At 43.2% G+C, this 24,264-nt stretch overlaps 1 protein-coding gene across 1 annotated transcript; it reads left to right on the forward strand.

Moving 5' to 3' along the window:
- CFAP161 (cilia and flagella associated protein 161) lies at positions 3,146-23,738 on the forward strand. Its single transcript, XM_005695072.3, has 7 exons — positions 3,146-3,259; positions 5,081-5,170; positions 6,253-6,485; positions 8,089-8,173; positions 13,106-13,264; positions 22,703-22,776; positions 23,183-23,738. Exons 1-7 carry the CDS (start codon positions 3,191-3,193, stop codon positions 23,436-23,438), a joined length of 966 nt encoding a protein of 321 aa, XP_005695129.1. The 5' UTR covers positions 3,146-3,190; the 3' UTR covers positions 23,439-23,738.

Genomic DNA, 24,264 nt, shown 5'->3' on the forward strand with positions numbered 1-24,264 from the left:
TCTGTCCTTGGAAGTCTCCAGGCAAGAGTATTGGAGTGGGTTGCTGTTTTCCTTCTCCAGGGGATCTTCCTGACCCAGGGATCGAACCCAGATCTCCTGCACTGCAGACAGATCCTTTACCAACTGAGCCACTAGGGAAGCCCAAGGAGATTCTGGAGTTAAGTATCATAACCAAAATGAAAAACTCACCAGATAGATGGAATAGTAGATTTGAGCTGGCAGAAGAAGAAATAAGCAAGTGTGTGTGTGTTAGTCACTCAAATGTGTCTGACTCTCTATGACCCCAATGGACCCTAGCCCACCAGGCTCCTCTGTCCATGGAATTCTCCATGCAAGATTACTGGCATGGGTTGCCATTCTCTTCTCCATGGGATCTTCCCAACCCAGGGATCAAACGTGGGTCTCCTTTATTTACTGTCTGAGCCACCAGGGAAGCCCAAAGTGAAAGTGTTAGTTGCTCAGTGATGTTCCACTCTTTGTGACCCCATGGACTGTAGCCTGCCAGGCTCTGTCCATGGAATTCTCCAGACAAAAATAAACTTGAAGATAAATCAATAGAAATAGGGAAAAGAAATTCTGCTTTATAAGAAATCTCAACAGAAATTCTTCAGGTTGAAATCAGGTGATACCAGGCTGTAATTGGTATACACTTGAAAAAATAAAGAGCACCAGTAAAGATAATCATGGGCTTCCCAGGTGGCACAGTGGTAAAAAATCTGCCTGTCAATACAGGAGGAGATTCAAGAGACATGGGTTCAATCCCTGGGTCAAGAAGCTCCCCTGGAGGAGGCAATGGCAACCTGCTCCAGTATTCTTGCCTGGAAAATTCCATGGACAGAGGAACTTGGTGGGCTACAATCCATGGGCTCTCAAAGAGTCAGACACACAAAGATAATTATGTATTTAATTTACAAAAGAGTATAATTGAACATTTTAAATCCTGACTGATTTAAGAAGCAATTGCATAAAGCAACATGTATATAACTGTACTGCTGAGCCTGTAAAATAGAGAAGTGTATTGCATTTGATCATAATAGCACAAAGAAAACAGGTGAAAGCTGTCTTGAGTTAAGCAAATAACTGAACCATAAGAAACTTAATAAGTCATATGGATTTATTAGGTAGCCTTATCAAACTCCCAATTTTACAAGAAATTTGCAGACAAAGAGAAAACATGGACTTTGGATTCAGAAAATCTGAGTTAAGTCCTTGCTTTGAGCAACTGTTAGCAGTTTAAACTTGGATGAGCCATAGCATTTTCGAGTCTCAGTTCCTTGATTTATCAAGTGCAGTTAGTGGTATGATGTCTGACCTACCTTCTTTGTCCCATTTATCCTTTCAAAGGATCCTAGCATGTGATGCTGTATTCACAAAGCTCATGGATTCCCATTTGTATCCTAGGCTGCAACCTGCCAGTTCAAATCCAAGTTCATCTCCAAAGTCCCTCTTCCTTCAGTCACCACCCATAGAGCCTGACTCCCATTCTCACCATCTTCCAAGGCAGAAATGAATCTTTCTTGAGGCTACTATGGCCCTTCATGGTATATCTTAAAAAAAAAATTGGAGTATAATTGCTTCACAATGTTGTGTTAGTTTCTGCTGTACAACGAAGTGAATCAGCTTTATGTATACATATATCCCCTCCCTCTTGGGCCTCCCTTCCATCCCCATCCCACCCCTCTAGGCCTTCACAGAGTACTGAGCTGAACTCTCTGTGCAATACAGCAGCTTTCCACTAGCTAGCTATTTTATATACGGTAGTGTGTATATATGCAGAAGGCAATGGCACCCCACTCCAGTACTCTTGCCTGGAAAATCCCGTGGGTGGAGGAGCCTGGTAGGCTGCAGTCCATGGGGTCGCTAAGAGTTGGATACAACTGAGTGACTTCATTTTCACTTTTCACTTTCATGCATTGGAGAAGGAAATGGCAACCCACTCCAGTGTTCTTGCCTGGAGAATCCCAGGGATGGGGGAGCCTGGTGGGCTGCCTTCTATGGGGTCGCACAAAGTTGGACTTAGCAGCTTAGCAGCAGTGTGTATACATGTCAAAGCTAATCTCCCAGTTCGTCCCCACCCACTCCTTCCCCCACCCCACCTTGTCCACATGTCTGTTCTTTATATCTGCATCTCTATTCCTGCCCTGCAAATAGGTTCATCTATATAATTTTTCTAGATTCCACATATATGCATTAATATACAATATTTGTTTTTCTCTTTCTGACCCTTGGCACATCTTTAACTGCATTCATTCCATTCCTCAGAAGTCATTTTTTCCCCCATGAATTCTTTTCTTTTTTAGTCTGGGGTTGCTGAAGAGAAGGAAGATCCCTGTGTCTTTTGTCCTATCTTAGTAGACAGTAAATAAAGGTGAATTACTGAATGCATTCGATCAGCATCAGGTCCCAGGGAGTCTGGCAGTAATTGTTTCCCCCTCCTACTTACAAAAATTATATTTTGTGTAAAAATACTGGCTCTAGTATATTTTGGTTTTATCAAGAGTTATTGCAAATCATCGGCTCCTTCTTGCACTTGGTATTTGGGGGAAGGAGGAGGAATGCTGTAAAGCCTGTGAAAATAAGAACCACCTCAGAAACAAATCCACAAATAGGCTAACATGATATATTTCTTACTCTGGAGGAGGTGAAAATTGTGAGTAATTTTCCCTTCCTCCCTTTTTCTATGTTATTTTGGTTTCCAAATTTCTACATCAAGTCTGTATTGTTTTATGATTATGATGAAATGGCTGCTTGCTGATTATAAAAACAGACTGCAAGCAAGCTCGGCTCCCATTTCAAAGCTCCTCTTTGCTGCCCCCCATCCCGAAGCAAGCGATACCCTTCTTAAAAGCAGTTTCTTTTAGATTCTAACAGAAAAAAAAAAAAAGAAGAAGTTTGCGAGCATTTAGGACAAAACGGGGTCTGTAAGCTCGAGTTTTATCTCTCTTCTGCTTAGCCATTAAACTCAAGAAAAACCTAAAGATGGAAGTGAGGCGGAATGAGGTTGGAGGTGGAGGTGGGTGACAGCCCCTGGGGTGCGGCAGCGCTCAGCCCAGCGCGACTCGCGTGTGGTCATTTATTGGCTAGCAGGGTCCCTGCCCTTGGCCAATCGCTGGGCGCTGGGTCGTCATGGCGACGAGGAATCTAACACAGGCGCCGTGCCCCAAGCTTGTTGGTGGGAGAGCTGGGGACGATGGCGCAGAACCTGTACGGTCCACGAGTCCGAATTGGCAACTGGAATGAGGACGTCTACCTGGAGGAGGTACGAAGGGTGTGGCCCGGCACAGCCCACCCGTGGCCCAGGGACTCCCACCCTTGGCCCAAGTTTCGGCCCCTTCTTTGAGCATCCCAAGCCTCCTTTCTCACCCAGCTCATATCCAATGTCCCTAAAACCCCATCTCCCTATGAACTCCCTGAGACTGTCACGGGCTGTCCCACAAGTTCACGCCATTCTACTCTCTCTCTTTTTAGTTTTTAACTTTTATTTGCTTTTATTGGAGTCTAACTTCCATGTGTAAAACAGAGAGCTAGTGGGAAGCTTCTGCACAGCACAGGGAGCTCAGCTGGGTGCTCTGTGGTGACCTAGAGGGTGGGATGGGTGTGGGGAGGGAGGGAGGTCCAAGAGGGAGGGGACATATATGTCCTTATAGTTGATTCACATTGTTGTACAGCAGAAACTAACACAGCATTGTAAGGCAATTGTGATGTTGGTGGTGCTGTCACTGTCATGTCAGACTCTGCAGCCTCCTGCTACAGTCTATGAGGTCCAGGTACAGCTTCTGCTGTACAGCAAAGTGAATCAGCTGTATGTGTGTATGTATATATATATATCTCCCCTCCTTGTTGGATTTCCCTCCCGTCTCCCCATTCTGCCCCTCCCCCCAGGTCATCACAGAGCACCAGCTGAGCTCCCTTTGCTGCACAGCAGCTTCCCACTAGCGATCTATTTTTCACGTGATAGTGTATATACGCCAATGCTACTTTCTCGATTCGTCCCACTGTTCCCTTCCATACCCTCACTGTGTTCAAGTCCACTTTCTATGTCTGCATCTCTATTCCTGTCCTGCAAATAGGTCTATCAGTACCATTTTTCTAGATTCCATATGTATATGTTAATATATGATATTTTTCTTTATCTTTCTGACTTACTTCACTCTGTATGACAGACTCTAGGTTCACTGCATCTCTAGGCCTCCCAAACTCTCAACATCCCTGTCTGTGTCTCTCCCTTAGTCCAGAGCCCCACTAAATTCCCTCTGTTCCTTAGAGACCTACAGACTCGAAGCTTCAGTCCAGGTGAGAAGGCAGGCCCTAAGCAATATTACTGCCCCGATCCTCATCACATATCACCTCCTAAGGGTCCCAGTGGAGAAGACAATGGCACTCCACTCCAGTACTCTTGCCTGGAAAATCCCATGGGCGGAGGAGCCTGGAAGGCTGCAGTCCATGGGGTTGCTGAGGGTCGGACATGACTGAGCGACTTCACTTTCACTTTTCACTTTCATGCATTGGAGAAGGAAATGGCAACCCACTCCAGTGTTCTTGCCTGGAGAATCCCAGGGACGGTGGAGCCTGATGTGCTGCCGTCTATGGTGTCACACAGAGTCGGACACAACTGAAGTGACTTAGCAGCAGCAGCAGCAGCAACAAGGGTCCCAGTAGCATGCCTTTTACTAATCTTATACTCATTGCCCTGAGTTTCTCCTATGTGGTCTTAACTAGACCCTGGGCCATCAGGAAGGACCTCTAGTGTTCATCATCATAGAACTAGCAGAGACCTCAGGAGGGGGAGCAGATGACCTTCAAATATTACTCATGTTTCTCACTGGTTGAAGTAATTACAGGTGATTATTCTTTTCCCTGTCTTTCTTGTTTTTCTAAACATTCCAAATGAAATTTTAAAAGTAATGCTAAAATGTAATGCTGAAAATGCTACCACTTCCTTTATCCTCACATTTCTTTTTTCCTTCTAAAATTTTGCTTTTTCAACTTGATGTTCTTTTGACCTAAAAGCTCTAAGTGTGTGTATTATTCAGGACTCTTGTGGACTGTTTGGATTTCATTCATTTTTTTCTTTAACCAGGAGATCATGAAAGACTTCTTAGCAAAGAGGGATAAAGGACAACTTCTCATACAGAGAAACAGAAGACTAAAAGAGAATCTTTTGAGACCGGTAATTGTAAATTCAAACAATGTTTTCAAAACTTTATCAAATTAAGTATGAGAATATGTTTAAAAGCAAATATTTCATAAGTGAGTGATCATTTGGAAAATTCCCATTTTTCTCTTTACATAATCACAATGTTTAAAATTCCCTAAGATTTTAGAAGAGCTTCCTTTGTAGCTCAGCAGTAAAGAATTCACCTGCCAATGCAGGAGACCTGGGTTTGATCCCTCGGTCAGGAAAATCTCCTGGAGAAGGAAATGGTACCTGCTTCAGTATTCTTGCTTGAGAAATCCCATGAACAGAGGAGCCTGGAGGGCTATAGTCCATGCAGTGGCAAAAGAGTCAGGTGTGACTGAGTGACTAAACAACAAAAACAAGATTTTAGAAACATGAGAAGTTTACTATTAATTATGTTTATCTATATTTTCCAAATTAATCATGTCGGACTCTTGTGACCCCATGGACTGTGGCTTGCCAGGCTCCTCTGTCCATAGGATTTTCCAGGGAAGAATACTGGAATGGGTAGCCATTTCCTTCTCCAGGGGGTCTTTTCAACCCAGGGATCGAACCTGAGTCTCCTGCATTGCAGGCAGATTCTTTACCAACTGTGCTACCAGGGAAGCCTCTCCAAATTAAGAAATGAATAGGTTGATGCATTCATAAGTAAAATGCCCTTTTGTTGGTGCTCAAGAAATTTTCAAGGAATGTAATGGAATAGTAATTTTTCTGGAATAGTAATGGAATCAATCCATGTGATTTCTCATGAGCTTTGTTTTACTTCATTTGGGATTATCAGGGATTTCAGCTTGGCAAATTGGGAGCAGATTGGTGGCGCGAAAAGAAAGAATAAGGATCCGAGGAAATTCAAGTCCATTCCTTATTTAAATAGGGTAGGGACATCCCCAGTGGTCCAGTGGTTAAGACTCTGCCTTCCAATGCAGGGGGCGTGGGTTCCATCCATGGTCAGGGAACTGTATCCCACATGCCACGGGGTGCAGCCAAAAATTAAGATAAAGTAAAATGGGGTACATCTGCGGTGGCAGAAGGAATTGCACAGTTTATTTGAAAAACTCCTATTTCAATTGCAGATGCAGCTTTCCATATCTGAAGACGGATACATTCACTATGGCGACAAAGTGATGCTTGTGAGTCCCGACCATCCTGAGACAGAGGCTGATCTGTTTCTGCGTGGGGACCTCAGCCTGTGTATGACTCCAGATGAGATTAAAGCCCATCTGAGCAATGAATTAGAGGTGCCCTGTGGCCTGAGTGCAGCTCAAACCAAGATCCCAGTTGGCAGAAACACTTTTACTATTTTGTGGTAAAGAAACTTGAATTGTATAATAGGCTCCTTTGCATCACAAATCTCTTTTCACTTGCAGCTTAAGGATCCCCTGGAATGGGAGCACTGCTGATTGGAGTCAGAGGTTATATGAACATTCATTCTCTGTGATTCTCATCCTGTTTTCTTATCTTGAGAATGATCGTCAAGGGATCTTTACAATCCCTTTTCCATAAACATCAGGATAATGGGTAACTTGAGTTCAATTCTAGACGCTTCATTTGAAAGTATTGATCCAGGGAATAAAATTCAAATTCTGCCTGAGAAGCCAAGTGGGGTTTTCCTAATATCATTTCCCAATGCTTTGAGCTCATCCAAGTGCTTTCATTATTTTTAATGTTGCTATGCTATTTCTGCATCAGAAATATATAGTTAAATGTAAGACAGTACACAGAGATTTGCTCTTTTAAAATTAATTATCCACTTAAAATGTGCTTGAGTTTTTGTAGATGAGCATTTAAGTCCTTGGAGAATAGATATATAATAACAATTAAAAGTTATTGCTTTCAGTTTGTTACTAATGATAGCAAGTTTATATGATAGGCATATAGTCAGTCCTTTAAGTCTTTAGATTTTTTTAAATGCAGACTATTTATGTTACAACAACTAAAAATTGATCACAATTTCTGTTTCTTGGAAGATTAAGAGGGAAGAGTATACCAAATGTCTGCAAATTTGTTACCTTGCTTCTCTCTAAAGATGTCAGTGTTTGGAAATGTCATGTATAGACTAGGGAATATAGTCAGTAATATCATAATAATTTTAAATGTCATCAAGTGGTAACTAGATTTATCGTGGTGATCATCTCATGATGTATATAAATGTTGAATTATGTTGTATATCCTTAAAACTAAATGTAGCATTATATATCAATCGTACCTCAGTTAAAAAAAGATGTCAGTGAACTTGGGCCAGTTCATTAGTGTAGGACAATATGATGTGCTCGGTCCAACCTAAGCTCACAGAGTGGGAATGTTCTGTGTCCCGACTGTGTTGGAAGGTGGTGAATAAGGTGCCAGCAAGATTTGAAGGTCCAAAGAAAAGATCTTTTAGTTAGTGACTTATTTCAGTTACTGTACACGAGTAGGCATCATCTCAGTTTGGTTCAGCTCTTTGGGACCGCATAGGCTGTAGCCTGAGAAGTACAATTTCTCAGGCAAGAATACTGGAGCAGGTTGCCATTTTCCTATTCCAGGGACTCTTCCGTGATCTAGGGATTGAACCCAAATCTCTTGCATCTGCTGCACTGGCAGGCAGATTCTTTACCACTAGCACCACCTGGTTCGGTCTCTGGGTTGGAGAGATCCCCTGGAAAAGGAAATGGCAACCCACTCAGTATTCTGGATGCCTGGAAAATTCCGCCGATAGCAGAGCCTGGTCTCTGGTGTCTATGGGATTGCACGACTTAGCGACAACAACAACAGCATGGTATATAGAGAGTCCGTGGGGTTGTAAGAGTTGGACATGACTTAGGGACTTAACCACCAAGAAAATTATAAACAAAACTGCATACACACAAAAATAAAGCTGTAGAATGATCCTAATACAGAGAATTGACATTGTATTCATTCTCCACCAACAGTGCGGCTGGAGAGGTCATCGGTCAAGTCCTCAGATACGGGCAGAACTTCCGCCTTGGGATAACAGGAGGATTTGATGACAGAATGGTGAGTCATCATGTTGCATGTCTACTGGGACCAGTCACTTTTGTTTCTAGGTGGGCTACTGGCTACTTACTGAAGTGGACAGAGAACTCTACAGGCATGGGCTCCATCTCTGGTCTCATTGTAGTATCAGACTGCAGCTTTTCCAAGGCAGTTTTGGGCCAATTCTTTGCTTCCAACCTCATGGATTACAAAAATACATCCTTAAAAGCTAAAGAGTAAGGGGGAAAAAACCCTTTTTGCAATACATCTGGTAAAAAGCAAAAATTCATACCACCTCCACTTGTAAGTTAAATGATCAGGTTATATAATAATAATCTGACAGCTTCTTTTTTAAGTGAAAAAAGGTTTATTCAGGGAGATACACACTCCATAGGCAGAATGTAGGCCATCTCAGAAGGTGAGAGGCCCTGACAGCTGTTTAATGTCACCCGTGCTAACATATTTGCATAAATCAGGGAGCAAGAGTCTTTGATCTTTACCTCCACCTTGGGGATTCAGACAACTATGAATTCCTGCTGAGATGCATACCTATGTGATGGGACTTTGGGTTAAGTTATTTAACCTTTTTGCATCTTGTCTATAAAAATGGAGGTTATACCATGTCGTTGTTGTTGTTTAGTCACTAAGTCGTGTCCGACTCTTGGTGACCTCATGAACTGCAGCATGCCAAGCCTTCCTTCCCTGTCTTTCACTGTCTCCCAGAGTTTGCTCAAATTCATTTCCATTGAGGTTGTGATGCCAGCCACCCATCTCATCCTCCGTCGCTCCTTTCTCCTCCTGCCTTCAATATTTCCCAGCATCAAAGTCTTTTCCAGTTATACCTTACTACATGTATAGTGCTTCACACGCACTAACTCATCTATCCCTCCCAACAAGTCTTTAAAAATAGGACTATTTTACCAGTTTTACTGATGGGAAAACTGAGGCACAGCAAATTAATTGATTTTGTTCCAAGTCACATGTCTACCAAATGGCAGAGCTGGTGTTAATGTAACATTTTTCATTGAATCAAAGATTCCTTTATTGTTAGATGTGGCATTATCATCATCATTATTATTTTTGTACCACTAAGAAATTAATGCTGGCAGTTACACTCTGAACCACCGTAGATGGTAAGCTGCAGCCTGATTTTATGTTAAAATAAACTTTTTGTTTCATATTGGAGTATAGCTGATTACCAGTGCTGTGATAGCATCAGGTGATGGTCAGAGGGACTCAGACATACGTAAATATGTATCCTCTCTCCCCTAAACTCCCCTCCCATCCAGGTTGCCACATAACACTGAGTGGAGCTCCCTGTACTATGCAGTAGGTCCTTATTGGTTATCCATTTTAAATAGAGCAGTGTGTACATGTCCATCCCAAACTCTCTTAACTATCCCTTCCCCCATCCTTTCCCCCACCTCACCTCCCCAAGCAGCCAGAAGTTCATTGTCTAAGTCTGTGAGTCTGTTTTGTAAATAAGTTCATTTGTACCGTTTCTTTTTAGATTCTGCCTATGAGTGATATCATATAATATTTCTCCTTCTCTGTCTGAATTTACTCAGTATGACAATATGTAAGTCTACCCATAATGTGCAGCTGAATTTTTTTTGTATTACTTTACTTTTAATAATAAAATTCATTGATGTAATTAAATTCAATCTAATCTTAATCAATCCTGACCACACATAAAATTCTTTTCTCAAGCTTCCTTTTTCACAAACTTCCCCATGTGCAGCCTGATTTTAAATGTGAAAATTAGAGGAAATATCTCATCAGAGAGAGGACAATAAATCATCACTGTTTTATCGAGAGAGGAACCCTACTAACATTTTGGCTTACCTTATAAAGGGAAGATCTTAAAATATAGGGAAGATCACAAGCACTACAACATTTAGATATCATTTTATTCTTTTCTTTTCCCTTTCTCTCTGTTTTCCTGCTCCGTCTTTTGCTACCTCCCCCTTCCATCTCATCTCTCTTTCTCTTTCCTGTAAATCGTCTATTCTTTGCCTGTTCATTGCGTTAGGCTTTAGTATCTGCTCTTTCACAGATGATAAAAATGTGTCATGTGTGTTGCTAGTATTTCCTCTCTTTTGTTGCTTGGCTCTTAAATTGTATCTGTTCTAATCTGTGTTTGAGTCAAACCTATCAGTGCTTTTCTTTGTAATTCCTTCCATGGCTCAGAGCCTTTGAAGTCTGTTCCAAAGATGTGATAAAAAGAGTAACTTGTATTAATTTTTAGATGTCTGAACTTAAAGTATTGCTTAAGTTTATTCTTTCATCCACTTGGGATTTATTTTGATCAAGGGCTTAATGTGAACATCTTAATTTCCCCCAAATGACTTGTTGGTTGTATCTGTGTTATTTCTTGAGTAATTATCCCTTTCTTCACTGAAATGTGCTGCGTACATGATTACATATGGCTGTTTCTGAGCTTCTTATTTGGGACTGTTGAACTGAAGCTGTCTATTTTTTTCATTCCCTGACTGTAGCTTTATAATACAACTTAGAGGACTTGTAGGGCTAATTCCTTCTTTGAATTATGTTAGGAATTAATCTTTCAGTTAAATGTAGTAATAATTTTTTCAAGTCCCTCTGCCCCTGTAGGGGGAAAATCACTTGGTGTTTTGACTGACATTGTAAAATTAAGTACATTCACCTGTTTAGTAGCTTTACAGTATTTGTCTTCTGAGACGTCTGTTTCTTCGATTATTCTTTTCTTTCTTTGTTTCTTTGTCTTTTTTGTTGGCCACATTGTGAGGCATGTGGGATCTTCCCCAAACTGGAATTGAACCTGCACCCCCTGTAGTGTGAGCGGAGACTCCTAACCACTGGACCACCAGGGAAGTCCCTATCCAATTACTCCCTTCTACATCTCAGTAAAGTTTTGTGCTCTCCTTCCCATAGATCTGACACTGATCTCGTCAAGGTTATTATTTGATATCTTCTATTTTGGGAGCTATTAAGGCAGGTCCTTTTGACAGTTGCAGTAAAAAATAGAAGAAAATCATTGATTTTTTTTCTTCTCATCTTTGATGAAATCACTTACTCATGAATTCTAGTTGCTTCTCTTGTGACTTCTAGGTATACAGTCATCTCATGGTCAAATTATGACAATTTTATCTCATCCCAAGTTCTCATACCTCTTATTTCTATTTCTCATCTTTTAATTAGCAAGCCCTTTCAAGGTATTTATGAAAAATCTGGTGATGGTGGCCATCTAGATTTGTTCCTGATTGTATTAATATTTTTCTTTATATGAAAAAAGCAACATTCGTGGCTTGAGATGTATATTATTTTCCATTAGCTCGGAATGGCCAATTCTCCCCATCAGCCAGGCTGAAGCCACAGTCCATCTTGGACCTATCTTTCTTTCCCACCCACATACAGCTCCAGTTGTTATGTCCTATGGCTCTTCCTTCATAATGCAGTCTGATCCATCTTTGCATTCCTGATGCCACTTCCCCATAGCTTGATCCCTTCAGTCTGTCCTGACTTTATCCCATACTGGCGGGATGCTGTCGGGTTGATCATTTAAAAGGTCAGCTCTTCTCACCTCCCATCTCCAATGAAAAGTCGGTAGTGCTCCCTCTTCCCACCTCCCAACTGCCCTCTGCATTAAGTGTTGCTGTTGACTGGCATTTAAAACCCTCTGTAATATGTCCCTGGGGCTTCAGTGGTGGCTCAGTGGTAAAAAACCCACCTGCCAATGTAGGGGACGAGGGTTCCTTCCCTGAGTTGGGAAGATCCCCTGGAGAAGGAAATGGCCACCCACTCCAGTTTTCTTGTCTGGGAAATCCCATGGACAGAGAAGCCTGGCTTGCTGCAGGCTATGGCATCATAAAAGAGTCAGGCACAACTGAGCGACTGAACAGCAACAATATATCCCCTCTGTCCTGGCCCATGCTCATCCCCTCTGGCTCCCTGGCAAAACATCACCTCCTATTTGGGGTCTTTCCTGAGCCCCTGGGAGAACAAGTGTTCCCATCTGTCCCCTCCTGTAGCTCTTGGCATCCCTGCTGGACACCATACCTTACAGATGCTCCCATTTCAATCCTCTCTCCTGTTAGTCAGGAAACTTATAGAGGGCAGTAACTCATTTCCACCTTCCCCAGAGCGCTTCATGCCACAGCTTTGTATAGAAGAGATGTTTAATGAACAGTAATCAAAATATGCAGAAACAACTGCCAGGGGCAGGGTGGAAGATGTGTTGGTAAACAGCTGACCAGGAACTAACGTTAGGGACTTTTTAGCAAAATGGGGTGCTGCAACGTTAAAAAGTCAGCCAGAGAGCTGACAGAAGTCTCAAGTGTGGACATCAATTCCAGAGGGCCTGAGGCCCCCTTGAAGGCTTACATATGAATATCAGCTATGCTGGTGCTGGTTTTAAGAGCATTCACTTCACACAGTACATTTCATGCAACAGTATTCATAATGAATGAAATACTGATCCAAACCCGATGCCTTGAACAAGAGGAGGAGTGCAGAAGAAGGAGAAGGAGCCTGGGTTTGGTATTCAAAAAAGGGAAAGCAGTTGGAGGTGATGCGAGGGTGAGTAGTCTCAGCCTCGGAGATGGCCTTTTTGAGATAAAGTTGACTGTCCTCATACGATCAGTAAGAGCAGGGCTTTTGAAAACTGCTTTTGAACACACTGGGCTTCCCTGGTGGCTCAGACGGTAAAGAATCTGCCTGCCAGTATAAGAGACCCAGGTTCAATCCCTGGGTTGGGAAGATCCCTGGAGAAGGGAATGGCAACCCACTCCAGTATTTTTGCCTGGAGAATCCCATGGGCAGAGGAGCCTGGCAGGCTATAGCCCATGGAGTAGCACAGAGTTGGCCACGACTGAGCGACTAACACTTTCATTTTTTGAACACACTGGCCATCCAGCTAGTGAACTGCTGCTTGCATAGATGTGACGGAAAACATCTGCTTGTTGTCCTTTTCAGTTATATTTATCAAGTGACCACAGGACCCTTCTGAAGTCATCCAAGAGGTCCTGGCTCCAGGAAGTGTCCCTGACGCACGAGGATTCCTACCTGAACTGCTGGCAGGCCGCCTTCCCTCATCCCCAGCTTCGTCTGGAGTATGAGGGCTCCCCTGTCCCGGTGAGCGCAGCTGTATGTGCCGATGCTGTGAAGTGGCTGCGAAGCCGCTGCAAAGCCTTCCTGCGTGTAAGATGGAGGCTTGTCAGGGCTCTGATGGCTCCTGTGCCTTGTGGACTTTCACTCTGTCTCTTTTTCATTTCTTTTAAAAAATATATTATTTATTTATTTTTATTAAAATTTTTTTTATGCTGCACTGCATGGCATGTGGGATCTTATAAATAGTTCCCTGACCAGAGAGTGAACCTGCATCCCCTTCAGTGGAAGCACAGTCTATTTCTTTTTAAATTTAAATTAGAGGATAATTATTTTACAATATTGTGATGATTTCTGCCATGTATCAGCATGAATCAGCCATAGGTATACATATGTCCCCTCCCTCTTAAACCTTCCACCCCATCCCACCCCTCTAGGTTGTCACAGAGCACTGGGTTTGAGCTCTCTGTGTCATACAGCAACTTTCCATTAGCTCTCTGTTTTACATATGGTAACGTATATGTTTCAATACTACTCTCTCACATCATCCCACCCTCTCCTTCCCCCACTGTGTCCACAAGTCTGTTCTGTCTGTGTGTCCTTTGCTGCCCTACAAGTAGGGTCACCAGTGTCATCTTTCTAGATTCCATATATGTGTGTTAATATCTGATATTTGTCTTTCTCTTTCTAACTTACTTCAGTCTATATAATAGCCTCTAGGTTCATCCACCTCATTAGAGCTGACTCAAATGGGAAGCACAGAGTCTTAGCCACTGGACCACAAGGGCAGTCCCTTGTTTTCATTCCTAACTCAAGTTTGGGAAGTACTGTTTTCCCCGGTGGCAGCATCCTGCCTCAGTGCTTCTCCATGCTGACCGCACATAGAGTCACCCACACAGCTTCATATAAATGCGGAGGCCCAGGCCCTGACCCTGAGATGAGGCTGACAGCCACTCCCCTGACACTGTAAAGATGCTGCTGCTGCTTTCTTTCAGGCTTCTGTTAAGTCCTCATTTCTACTAAGTCAGATAGATTTATCCATTTTATTCTTAATGGATTATGCAGTTGGTATTGTAGCTAAAAAAGGATTTGTTTTTTTTTTTTTTCTTGGCTACATGGCTTGTAGGATCATAGTTCCCTGAACAGGGACTGAACTTAGGTCACAGCAGTGAAAGCCTGGAATCCTAACAACTAGGCAACCAGGGAGCTCCCTAAGTCCTCACTTCTAAAGAGCCTGGGTAATCTGGAGGAGTGAAGGACAGGGCAGGGCAGCTGCCAGGTGAGCACAAGGCTGGCTGTTTTCTCAGGAGTCTGGGCCCTGCGGATCCCAGCAGAGTTCTGGATGGGGAGGCAGGTGCAGAGGTGCAGAGCTGTTTCAAGTACCAGAGGCTGTGCTTTTTGCTCATGTGGCATCAGGCAGATGAAGACCGTGGGGTCATTAGAGGTTATTGGGAGAGTGCAGACTTATAGCCAAGAAGGACTTAAAGAGCTGGCCATCCAGGGATTTCCAGTTACCAGCCACTCTGGATCTACCCAATGCAGTGGGGTTCTCTCTCAAGCTCCACAGCTGGACCCAGGTTTGCAAGGGTCTTTTTTTTTTTTTTTTAATATTTATTTCCCTGCACCAGATCTTAGCTGTGAAATATGGGATCTAATTCCCTGACCAGGGATCAAACTGGAATCCCCTGGACTGAGAGTGCAGAGTATTAGCCAGTGGGCCACGAGGGAAGTCCCTGCAAGGGTGTTTCTCCCAGCATGGAGAAAATACACGTGGTCCACAGTGATGCATGCTTGACAGATTTCTGCTGGCCTTTGCCAAGCTTTGTTCTCCTTGAAATTGCCTCTCATCTCCACAGTTTAAACTGTGAGTATCTCAGCTTCAATATCTATAAAATGAGGACATATGATGATGTCTAACTTATGAGGTTTTATGAGGATTAAACAGTTAGTACACTTACCATGCTTATGAGAAAATTGAAAGAGACTTCCCTGGTTGACAAACTAAGATCCCATATGTTGCATAGCATGGACAAATCTTTTTTTAAAAGTGCAAGAAAAGAAGAGTGGAGATATATGTATTATAAAACTGATTCGCTTTGCTTGTACCTGAAACTAGTGCAATATTGTAGGCAAATCAACTATGTTGTTGTTCAGTCTCTAAGTCACGTCTGACTCTTTGCCAGCCCATGGATTGCAGCATGCCAGGCTTTCTTGTCCTTCATTACCTCCTGGAGTTTATACTCTGATAAAAATTTTAAAAAAGAAAAGTGCCTGGCTCAGAGGGCACTGCCAAGCGTTAATTGTTGTTAATTTAATGGTGGTGGTGGTTCTGTTGCTGTTGTTAAGTTAGATAGGTTGTCAGGCACCAGAAGTTTGTTTCTCCATTGCTAACTCAAGCCACAGCCCGAGGCAGGTCTTCGAGCCTCACTCAGACACCTCTGCAAAATGGAACACTCCATACCTGTCCAACTTCCATCCGCATGTCAATGCCCTTCAGTCAGGAGCACCTGGGGTTGAATTTATTTCTTGTCTCAGTGATGGAGAACACGCACCACAGGAAACTGTGGGGCATCTCAGTAAAAGACTGTCAGGAAGGACAAGCTACAGAACCGGGGCTGTGGTGGGAGAGTTCAGGGAGGGTCTCAGGAAGTGGGGTTGGGTGCCATCAGGAAGCAGGTGTGTCTCAATGCATCTTATCTATAGAGGGCAGGCCAGCGCACAGCCAAAGCTGTCCTGAGTAAGGAAGCTGCGTCACTCCTGTTCTCTGGGAGAGGAGAACATTTGGTATTTTGTGGTTTGGACAATGCTCATGGTTTTGCTGTGTTCAGACACAGTTACACAGTGGTCTTCTTTCTGTCTTGACCAATCATGGTCACAGCATGGCCTTGTCTGATGTGGACATTGTATGAAATTGATTATATTCCACAAGGGAACACTAAGGCATAGCTGGCGGTGCCAGCCCAGCTCCTGGGTGTCAGAGCTGCTTTCTCACATCTCACACTGCCTTTAGCTTACATGAGTCAGGATTTTGAAATAATATGTTTTTTATTTTCTAATCGTAAACGATGTATGTTCACTTATGGGAAGTCAGAAAAGGACAAAAAATAATAAGAAAATTACCAGTAGTTCCACCTTCCAGAGAAAGCCACTGCTATCTTTTCTTTTTTCATGTCTATGTTTTCTGAAAATTTAATTTTAATATTTAAAAAAATTAAGACATCAGGAATATTCTTATTTTTTCCACTTAAAAACACCACTGACCCTATTTCCAATTGTCAAGGATCTTCTCCAAATTGACTTTAAATGATTATATAATGTTCCATCATATATGTATTTATAATAATGTGTTTACTAATCTATAAAGGTTTGACTTCTAGGTTATTCCATCTCTCTCTCTTGCTCGCTCTCTCTATCTATATCTATATCTATATCTCGGGGGAGTGTGTAATTTACTCAGTCCTGTCTTGCTGTAGCAAAAATTTGAAGCGATGGACGGACCAGTGTTACAGCTCAGTTTTATTTAGAAAGCAAAGGAAGATACATCCTTGTGGCATGAGGGTGGATTGACCCAAAAGACTCACAGAGAAGAGAAGTCCCCGGTCAAGTTTGGCTCCTCTTTTTACATGTTTCTTTCTTCTCCCCCTGGGCCTGCCCTGTGTAAACTGAGCTAGCCAGGAGGGCTGTTTGTTTTACCTGAGGTCCTCACTCAAGTCCTAGACCTTCCTTTGTTCTATTTTTGGGGGCTTTTCCCTTGTTTGTCTTTCAGCCACTGCCATTCTGGACTCTTTTTTCCTATTCTAACTACCTAACATTGCCCCCTCAAGAGATGGGAGGCCCAGTTCTTTGGGAATAGGGGCATCGAGGTCTCTTTGGCTACTTCCTGCTGAATTGGGATCTCGAGGGGCATTTGGCCTCCCCCTCTTTCTAGTCTCAAGCTTCAGAGTCCTTACAGTGGTGTCCATCTAAGGGGAGTGATATTTCCTGTGGTCAGCTGTAGTTTTATATATCCTTGTTGAACTGGCACTGCATGTTATAGCTTGTTGACCTGGGCAGAAACAAAATGGGTTAGACAATTGATAATACATGGAGCAATCATAAGCAGCATCAATACGGTGATGACAGGGATTGATAAGGGCATCAGCCAACTCCAAATTCCCCATCACCAGAAGGATCCCCAAAGAGAGATTGTAGTCACCCTAACTCTCTAGCTCGTTCTTTGAGATCCTGTAGGATCTGAATGTTTTTCTTGAGGACTGTGAGACTTTCTTTTAACTTAGCTGGAGATATTTACCCAGAAACAACACGTCTCATTCAAGATGGCTCAAGTCCCTCCTTGTTCAAGGATCAGGAGATCTATCTCCTGTCTGCTTTGGAATACAACTCCTACCAAGCTGTATTGGCTCTTTAGCTCTATCCTGAGAAATCTTATCCCCAGAAACTTAGTTTTGGGGGTGTTCATTAGAATGGCACCCGTTTGCATTTCTGAATAGGTATCTGAGATCTCCCAGGGACTCACAGGTGTAGGGAGTGTCCTTTTCTGTTTTCTTCCATGGCTTGATTCATGAGTAGTGAATCCAGGATCATGGTACCTTGACTGCTGTGGGGGTAGAAAGTATTACAGGGTGGGGGCCCTTCCATGTGGGCTGGAGTTGAGCCTTTGGGGACCCATCTTTCCAGACTTTAATTAGGACTTGAGTCCCTGGAGCATATAGTGGTGACTCATTAGAATCTTTTGGGTCCTGGTTCACACCCCACAAGCGTATATCCTGTTGGAGTTGCCCAATGGCCATGGTATAATACTGGAGGGACTGAGCCTCTGGATTGAGGAAGAGGTCATTGACATAAGCAAAGGCCTCCCGTATAGCATTTCAGAAGGAGTAAGACCAGCCTGTTCCTTAGGGGCAATGCGGGTGCAGAGGAGAGCTATTGGTAAAGCCTCCTTCCATCCCAGGGAGGTCTCCTGGGTTATCTTTTTTATCACTGATTTTAAGAATTGGTTGGCTCTTTCTACTTTTCCTGAAGACTGAGGCCTCCAGGCACAATGGAGATAATAAGTAATGCCCAATGCTTTAAAGACCCCTTGGGTGACCTTAGAAGTAAATGGTGTCTCATTGTCACTTTGTAATGATCGGGGCAGACCAAATCTCAGAATGATTTCATGGAGCAGTTTTTTTTTTTTTTTTTTTTTTTTTTACCACTCATCAACCTTCTCAGTCCAGGTGGGAAAGCCTTCAATCCATCCTATGAATGTATCTATCATGACTAATAGGTATTTATACCTTTGAGAAACTGGCATCTGGGTGAAGTTCATCAGTCAGCCCTCTCCTGGGTAGGTCCCATGTCATTGGATGGGCTGGGCCAGCTGGGGTCTTTGAGCTCCTTGGGAATTGTTTAATTGGCAAGTGGGACAAGAGGAGACCACTTGCCTTATGGTCGTTTGGAGGCCTGTTCCTCTGAAGGACCTTTCTAGCAATCTTTGGAGGGTCTTCTCCCCTAAATGAGTGGTGGCATGTAAGGAGTTAACCAGCTTCCATTGGCGGTTCCCAGGGAGAAAAAGGAGTCCCTCCTTTTGGAACCACCACCCCATATGATCTTGAAAGCCCTCACTCTTAGCTTTAAGAGTCTCACCTTCAGTATATGAAGGAGTTTCTGGCAAATTAGTCTGAGGAACTAAGGTGGCAACCCCTATTAGGTCATGGTTCTGTAATGCTGCTCTCCTAGCTGCCTGATCGGCTGCTTGGTTCCCTTGTGCCACTTCCGTGCTCCCTTTTTGGTGTTCTTTACAGTGGGAGACTGAAACCTCGGTGGGCAGATGAACTGCCTCCAAGAGCCTAAGAATCTGATCACCATATTTGATGGGGACCCTTGGGTGGTCAAGTGGCTGCTTTCTTTCCAAGTAGCAGCATGTGCATGTAGCACCAGAAAGGCATACTTGGAGTCAGTGTAGATGGCTACTCTTTTTCCTTTTCCCAGCTCTAAAGCTCGAGTCAGGGCTATGAGCTCAGCTAATTGGGCTGAAGTACCTGGTGGCAAAGGTTTAGTCCCTATGGTCTCAAAATTGGAGACTACTGCATATCCAGCTCTTCTTTTTCCATCCAAGACAAAGCTGCTCCCATCAGCGTACCAGATTTTCTCAGGATTGGTCAGTGGATCTTCTGACAGTCTTGGGGTTTTGTCCAGTGGTCCAAGGTTTCTAGGCAAGACTGAAAGGGGAGAGGAGCCCTCGGGGGCAGGCAGGAGGATGGCAGGGTTAAGAACCTCACAAGGGGAGATAGTCAGGCCTGGATTTTCCATCAGCATTACTTGATATCTGAGGATTCTTTGATCAGGCATCCATAAATGGACTCTCCCATTTAGGAGTTGTTTCACTTGGTGGCTGGTAAAAATAGTTAATTTGCCCCCATAAGAGAGTTTTAAAGCATCTTCTATCAGGATTGTAATAGCTGCAAACTTTCAAAGGCAGGGAGGCCAGCCTCAGGTGGTTGGGTTGAGCCTCTTGGATGAGTAAGCTATAGGCTAGGTAGGGTCCCAACGTTTGAGTTAACACTCCCAAGGCTATTCCTTCTTTTTTGTGGACATAAAGTTGGCATGTTTTTTCTGGGTCTGGCAACCTTAAGGCAGGTGCTTGAGTTAAGGCTTGTGTTAGTGTAGTCTCTGCCTTCTTTTAAGGAGTTCCCCACATCAGTGGGATTGAATCATCCCATCCCTTCAAGATTTCATATAAGGGCTGGGCAATTAGACCATAGTTGGGTATCCAGATTCTATAATACCCAATTAGCCCCAGGAAAATTTGCAGTTGTTTTTGAGTCGTGGGGGAGGGCAACTGGAGGATTCCTTGTATTCGATCAGAGGACAGCCTCCTGGACCTGTGTGTAATCTGAACTCCCAGGTAAGTGACCTTTGTCTTGACCATCTATGCCTTAGCACGGGAGACATTATATCCCCTCTCTGCCAAAAAGTTTAGAACCTGAGTTGCATGTTGTTGGGCATGTTGTAGGAAACATGGAAGATGAAGGCCTGAATATCTAGAGAGATTGGATATTGTACAGCATTTCTCTCCCTAAGGCCAGCTGTTTTATGGTTGTCCCTCCAGAAGATTGTAGAGGCAACATTGTGGGCCTGGACGGGGCTTAGGAAAAGACCATGAAACAGGAGGGAAGGGGGTAGGGTGCAACTTCTGAAAAAATGACATAATCCAAGGGAATAACATAAACCAATTAAAATAAAATGGATCAAAGATGACAAGTCAAATTCAACTAAACCTTGATCCTCAGTCTGTAAGCTAAATGACACACCCAGAGGTGCCAGGATAGTTCCAAGGCACTGTCAAAAGACCGAGGAGGAGCGGGTGGTTCCACAACTGTTGGAATGATCGTCCCACTCATTAGCATATGAAATCACCCAGCTTGAGAAAACTAACCACACCACATTCCATGGCCTCTGCACTTGCCCTCTGCAATGGTCCACACGCTGTGGAGTGTGCTTCTCTCTAAATCCAAACAAATCCACCTCTTACCTATCACTGTGTCTCTCACTGAATTTTTTGCAATGAGACATCAAGAGCCTGAGCTTCATTAGGTCGTAAAACCAGGCACCGTGGATTTTGGTCAGACTCAAGTCCCAGTCGGATATAACTGAGTGACTAAGCATAGCACAGAGTCTCTGCCACATGGGTTTGAGTCCCAATCTTAGGTAAATGGTTTCAAACACAACTTTCAGAAATGGGAAGATGATGACCTGCCCAATGCTTTGTAAGCAGTGGCATAGATGGAGAGAGAAGCTGAAGGATGGGAGAAAAAAGCAGTGGGAAAAATGTGCCGAGGAATCCCCTTCATAACCTGCCGGAAAATCTGCTAAATACCTGACCTGTGCTCATAGTTTTCATTGGCCTGATCCTTGGCACAAAGAAGATTAAGGACAGAAGAATCCCCATCCACTTAGGCAACATCTACTAAGGCACAGCAGATAGTAGAGCCTTTGGGACACCCTGGGGCACCCACCGCCACTCACCTGTTCATGGCGGGGGTGGCGGGGGGTGTTGAGGAAACAAGAAATGAGAGATTGTAAAAGAATTAAGATTTTGTTAGCCAAATGTCCTTCCAGCCATAGGGGCGAGGACTTCCTACCCTAACCAGAGGTCTCCCGGAATCTGAGACTGAGCCGCGTGAGCTTTCTGCTGAGTTTGTTTTTGCTGTCCTGGTTTCCAGCACGTTGGGCTGCTTGTCACTTCCCCTGCGCTGGGTTTTCTTCACATTCAGCTTCCAACGCAGGAGCTTTTGCCGAGCTGGGCTTCTGCTGTACTTGGCTTCTGCCTCATGGGGGCCAAGCTGAAATTGTTTGAGACAGGTTAAATCCAAGTCACGGCACCATCTATGTCGGGGGAGTGTGTAATTCCCTTGGTTCTGTCTCGCTGCAGCAAAAATTTGAAGCGACAGACAGACCAGTGTTACAGCTCAGTTTTATTTGGAAAGCAAAGGGAAGTGCAACCTTGAGGTGTGAGGGTGGGTTGACCCAAAAGACTTGAAGAAAAGAGCACCCCCTGGTCTCTTTTGGCTCCTCTTTTTATATGTTTTTTTCTCCTCCCCCTGGGCCTGCCCTGTGTAAATTGAGCTAGCCAGGAGGGCTGTTTGTTTTGCCTGAGGTCCTCACTCCGGTCCTTGCTTTGTTCTATTTTTGTGGGCTTTTGCCTCTGTCTTTTAGCCACTGCCATCTGGACTCCTTTTTCCTATTCTACCTACCTAATATATAGATATGTGATTTTGAAATAATATGTCTTTTTTGTTTATATATTATAAACAATATATGTTCATTTATGAAAAGTCAGAAAAGTACAAAAATAATATGAAGATTATCAGTTGATATATATATATATCTATAAAACCACTGGACTTCCCTGATGGCTCAGTGGTAAAGTATCCGCCTTAAATGCAAGACACACAGGAAACGCAGGTTTGATCCCTGGGCCGGGAAGACCCCTTGGGAAGGAGGGCAACCCACTCCAGTAATCTTGCCTGGAGAATCCCATGGACAGAGGGCTACAGTCCCTAGGGTCACAAAGAGTCGGATATGACTGAAGCAACTGAGCATGTGCACTGGCATATAACTACTATATATATATATATAGCATATATACTATATGTAGTATACAGTATTATATATGTATATAATATATAAATAACTACTGGTAATCTTCATGTTATTTTATTTATTCCATTATTTATTTATATTATTTATTCCATTATTTGGTAGTGATTTTCATATACACAATATATAGATACTTTATATAAATATATTATATATATAATATATTGAGTATATATATATAGTGTATATATGTGTGTGTGTGTGTATATATATATATATATATATATATATATATGCACACAATATTTCCAAAGTCTTGCCTTTAGGAAACTGAAAGCCTTGATTCATAATTCAAATAACACACTTTATTTATCTTTAAAGGCAAACACAAAGATTCTTATCACTCACTGCCACACGAATCGCGGGCTGGTGGCCCACCGGCATCTTTTCCTAAGGTACTGTATAGCAGGGTACAGCAAAATGCCATGCTGGAGGGTGGAGGCTGTGAATATAGGCAAAGAAGTTCAATTTAAAGAGGATGGCCACGCACACAAGTCCTTTGATGACGAAAAAGATATTACCACCTAGAACTTTGATGGTGTGAAAACTTTCCTTAGAACCCCTTCTATTATGCAAGTCTTTCCCCACAGAGGATTTTTAGCTATCATGGGGTCCTATACACCTCGTCCTTGCCCAAATCTGGTGAGTCTTGCTGGCAAACACGTCCTGTTTTAGAGAAACTTCTTTCCTGCAAGGGCTTCATGTAGCACTCTGCTGAACTAGGTGTCTTGAGATGAACGGAACAGCTTACTAAGGGTTGTAATTCCATTTCCAACCTGTGTTAATTCTTTCCTGCCTCAGAACCTATTTTGGAAAGGAAGCAGAGGTCGCTGCTCACACCTATCTGGATTCGCACAGAGTTGAAAAGCCAAAGAACCACTGGATGTTGGTGACTGGGGTTCCCAGGAAGGACTTGTCCACCATGTTGGACCTGCCCAAGCCTCCGGCAGAGGACACCCGAGCGCTGGAGCAAGTGAGAGAGCAGGCTTCGGACCCAGGCGCGGGAAACACACCCGATGCGCCCGGCTGCGTGCCTCAGTGCGCACTTCCAATGTAGCTGTATGGGAAATCAACCTTGCATGCCTCAGGCTATTAAGAAAGGCAGCGAACTCTCTGAACATTGTATTAAAACAAAGACTCTATTCAGACTATTGAATTAACAGTGGAGGTCTAGGACACAGGAAAAAAAATTGCCGTGGGCAATAGCTCAGAAATTGCATTTGAAGGTTACCGGATGACATTCCTTTGTTGATGAGCAAATTCTGAAGACTCAGCTTCCTATATTTAGATCCTCTGTAGCAGCAGCTTCTACGAGGGCTGTGTTACTTTTTAAAGCTATGTCTTTGCAATAAAGTTATCAGAATTTACTGAATTTTTGGCTCCACTCTCTTTATCCCAACCCTGCACAGTGTAGTAAGAAATAAAAAATGGGTAGCTGTGGACTGCTGTGGCATTACGTTAAACATTTTCCCGCTTGTATTTCTGTGTCTTCTTATGGCGTAGGGAAATCAAGACCACTATTTGACCAGTCCTTTATTTTGTAGTGATTTTCATATTGCAGAATCTCCTTATTTCTGCCTTATCTTTGAAACCAGCAATTAGTTGTGGCATTCACGTCATCAGACAAAATAAATACATATCTTTCCATGTGTTTGTCCATCTACTACTCATTCTTTGTGGAGTACTGAGTACCTGTGATGTGTAACGTATTATAATAGGTTGAAGAGATGCCCAATGCAGGAGGTTAAGATGAGGGTTATGGCTGGTTAGCATAAAAATCCTGTCGTCCCTCCCTATCTGCAGTTTCACATCCGCAAACTCAACCAACTGCCCAACGTGTAGCATTGATACTATGTTTATGATACTCAGGTGGTTGAATCTGT

The sequence above is a fragment of the Capra hircus genome, chromosome 21, assembly GCF_001704415.2.
Source record: "Capra hircus breed San Clemente chromosome 21, ASM170441v1, whole genome shotgun sequence".
NCBI classification, from domain to species: Eukaryota; Metazoa; Chordata; class Mammalia; order Artiodactyla; family Bovidae; genus Capra; species Capra hircus.

Coding starts and splice junctions, on each gene's coding strand:
- CFAP161 (XM_005695072.3), top strand. CDS start 3,191: ATGGCGCAGAACCTGTACGGTCCACGAGTCCGAATTGGCAACTGGAAT. Junction 3,260..5,080: donor AGGACGTCTACCTGGAGGAG/GTACGAAGGGTG, acceptor TTCTTTAACCAG/GAGATCATGAAAGACTTCTT. Junction 6,486..8,088: donor AACACTTTTACTATTTTGTG/GTAAAGAAACTT, acceptor CTCCACCAACAG/TGCGGCTGGAGAGGTCATCG.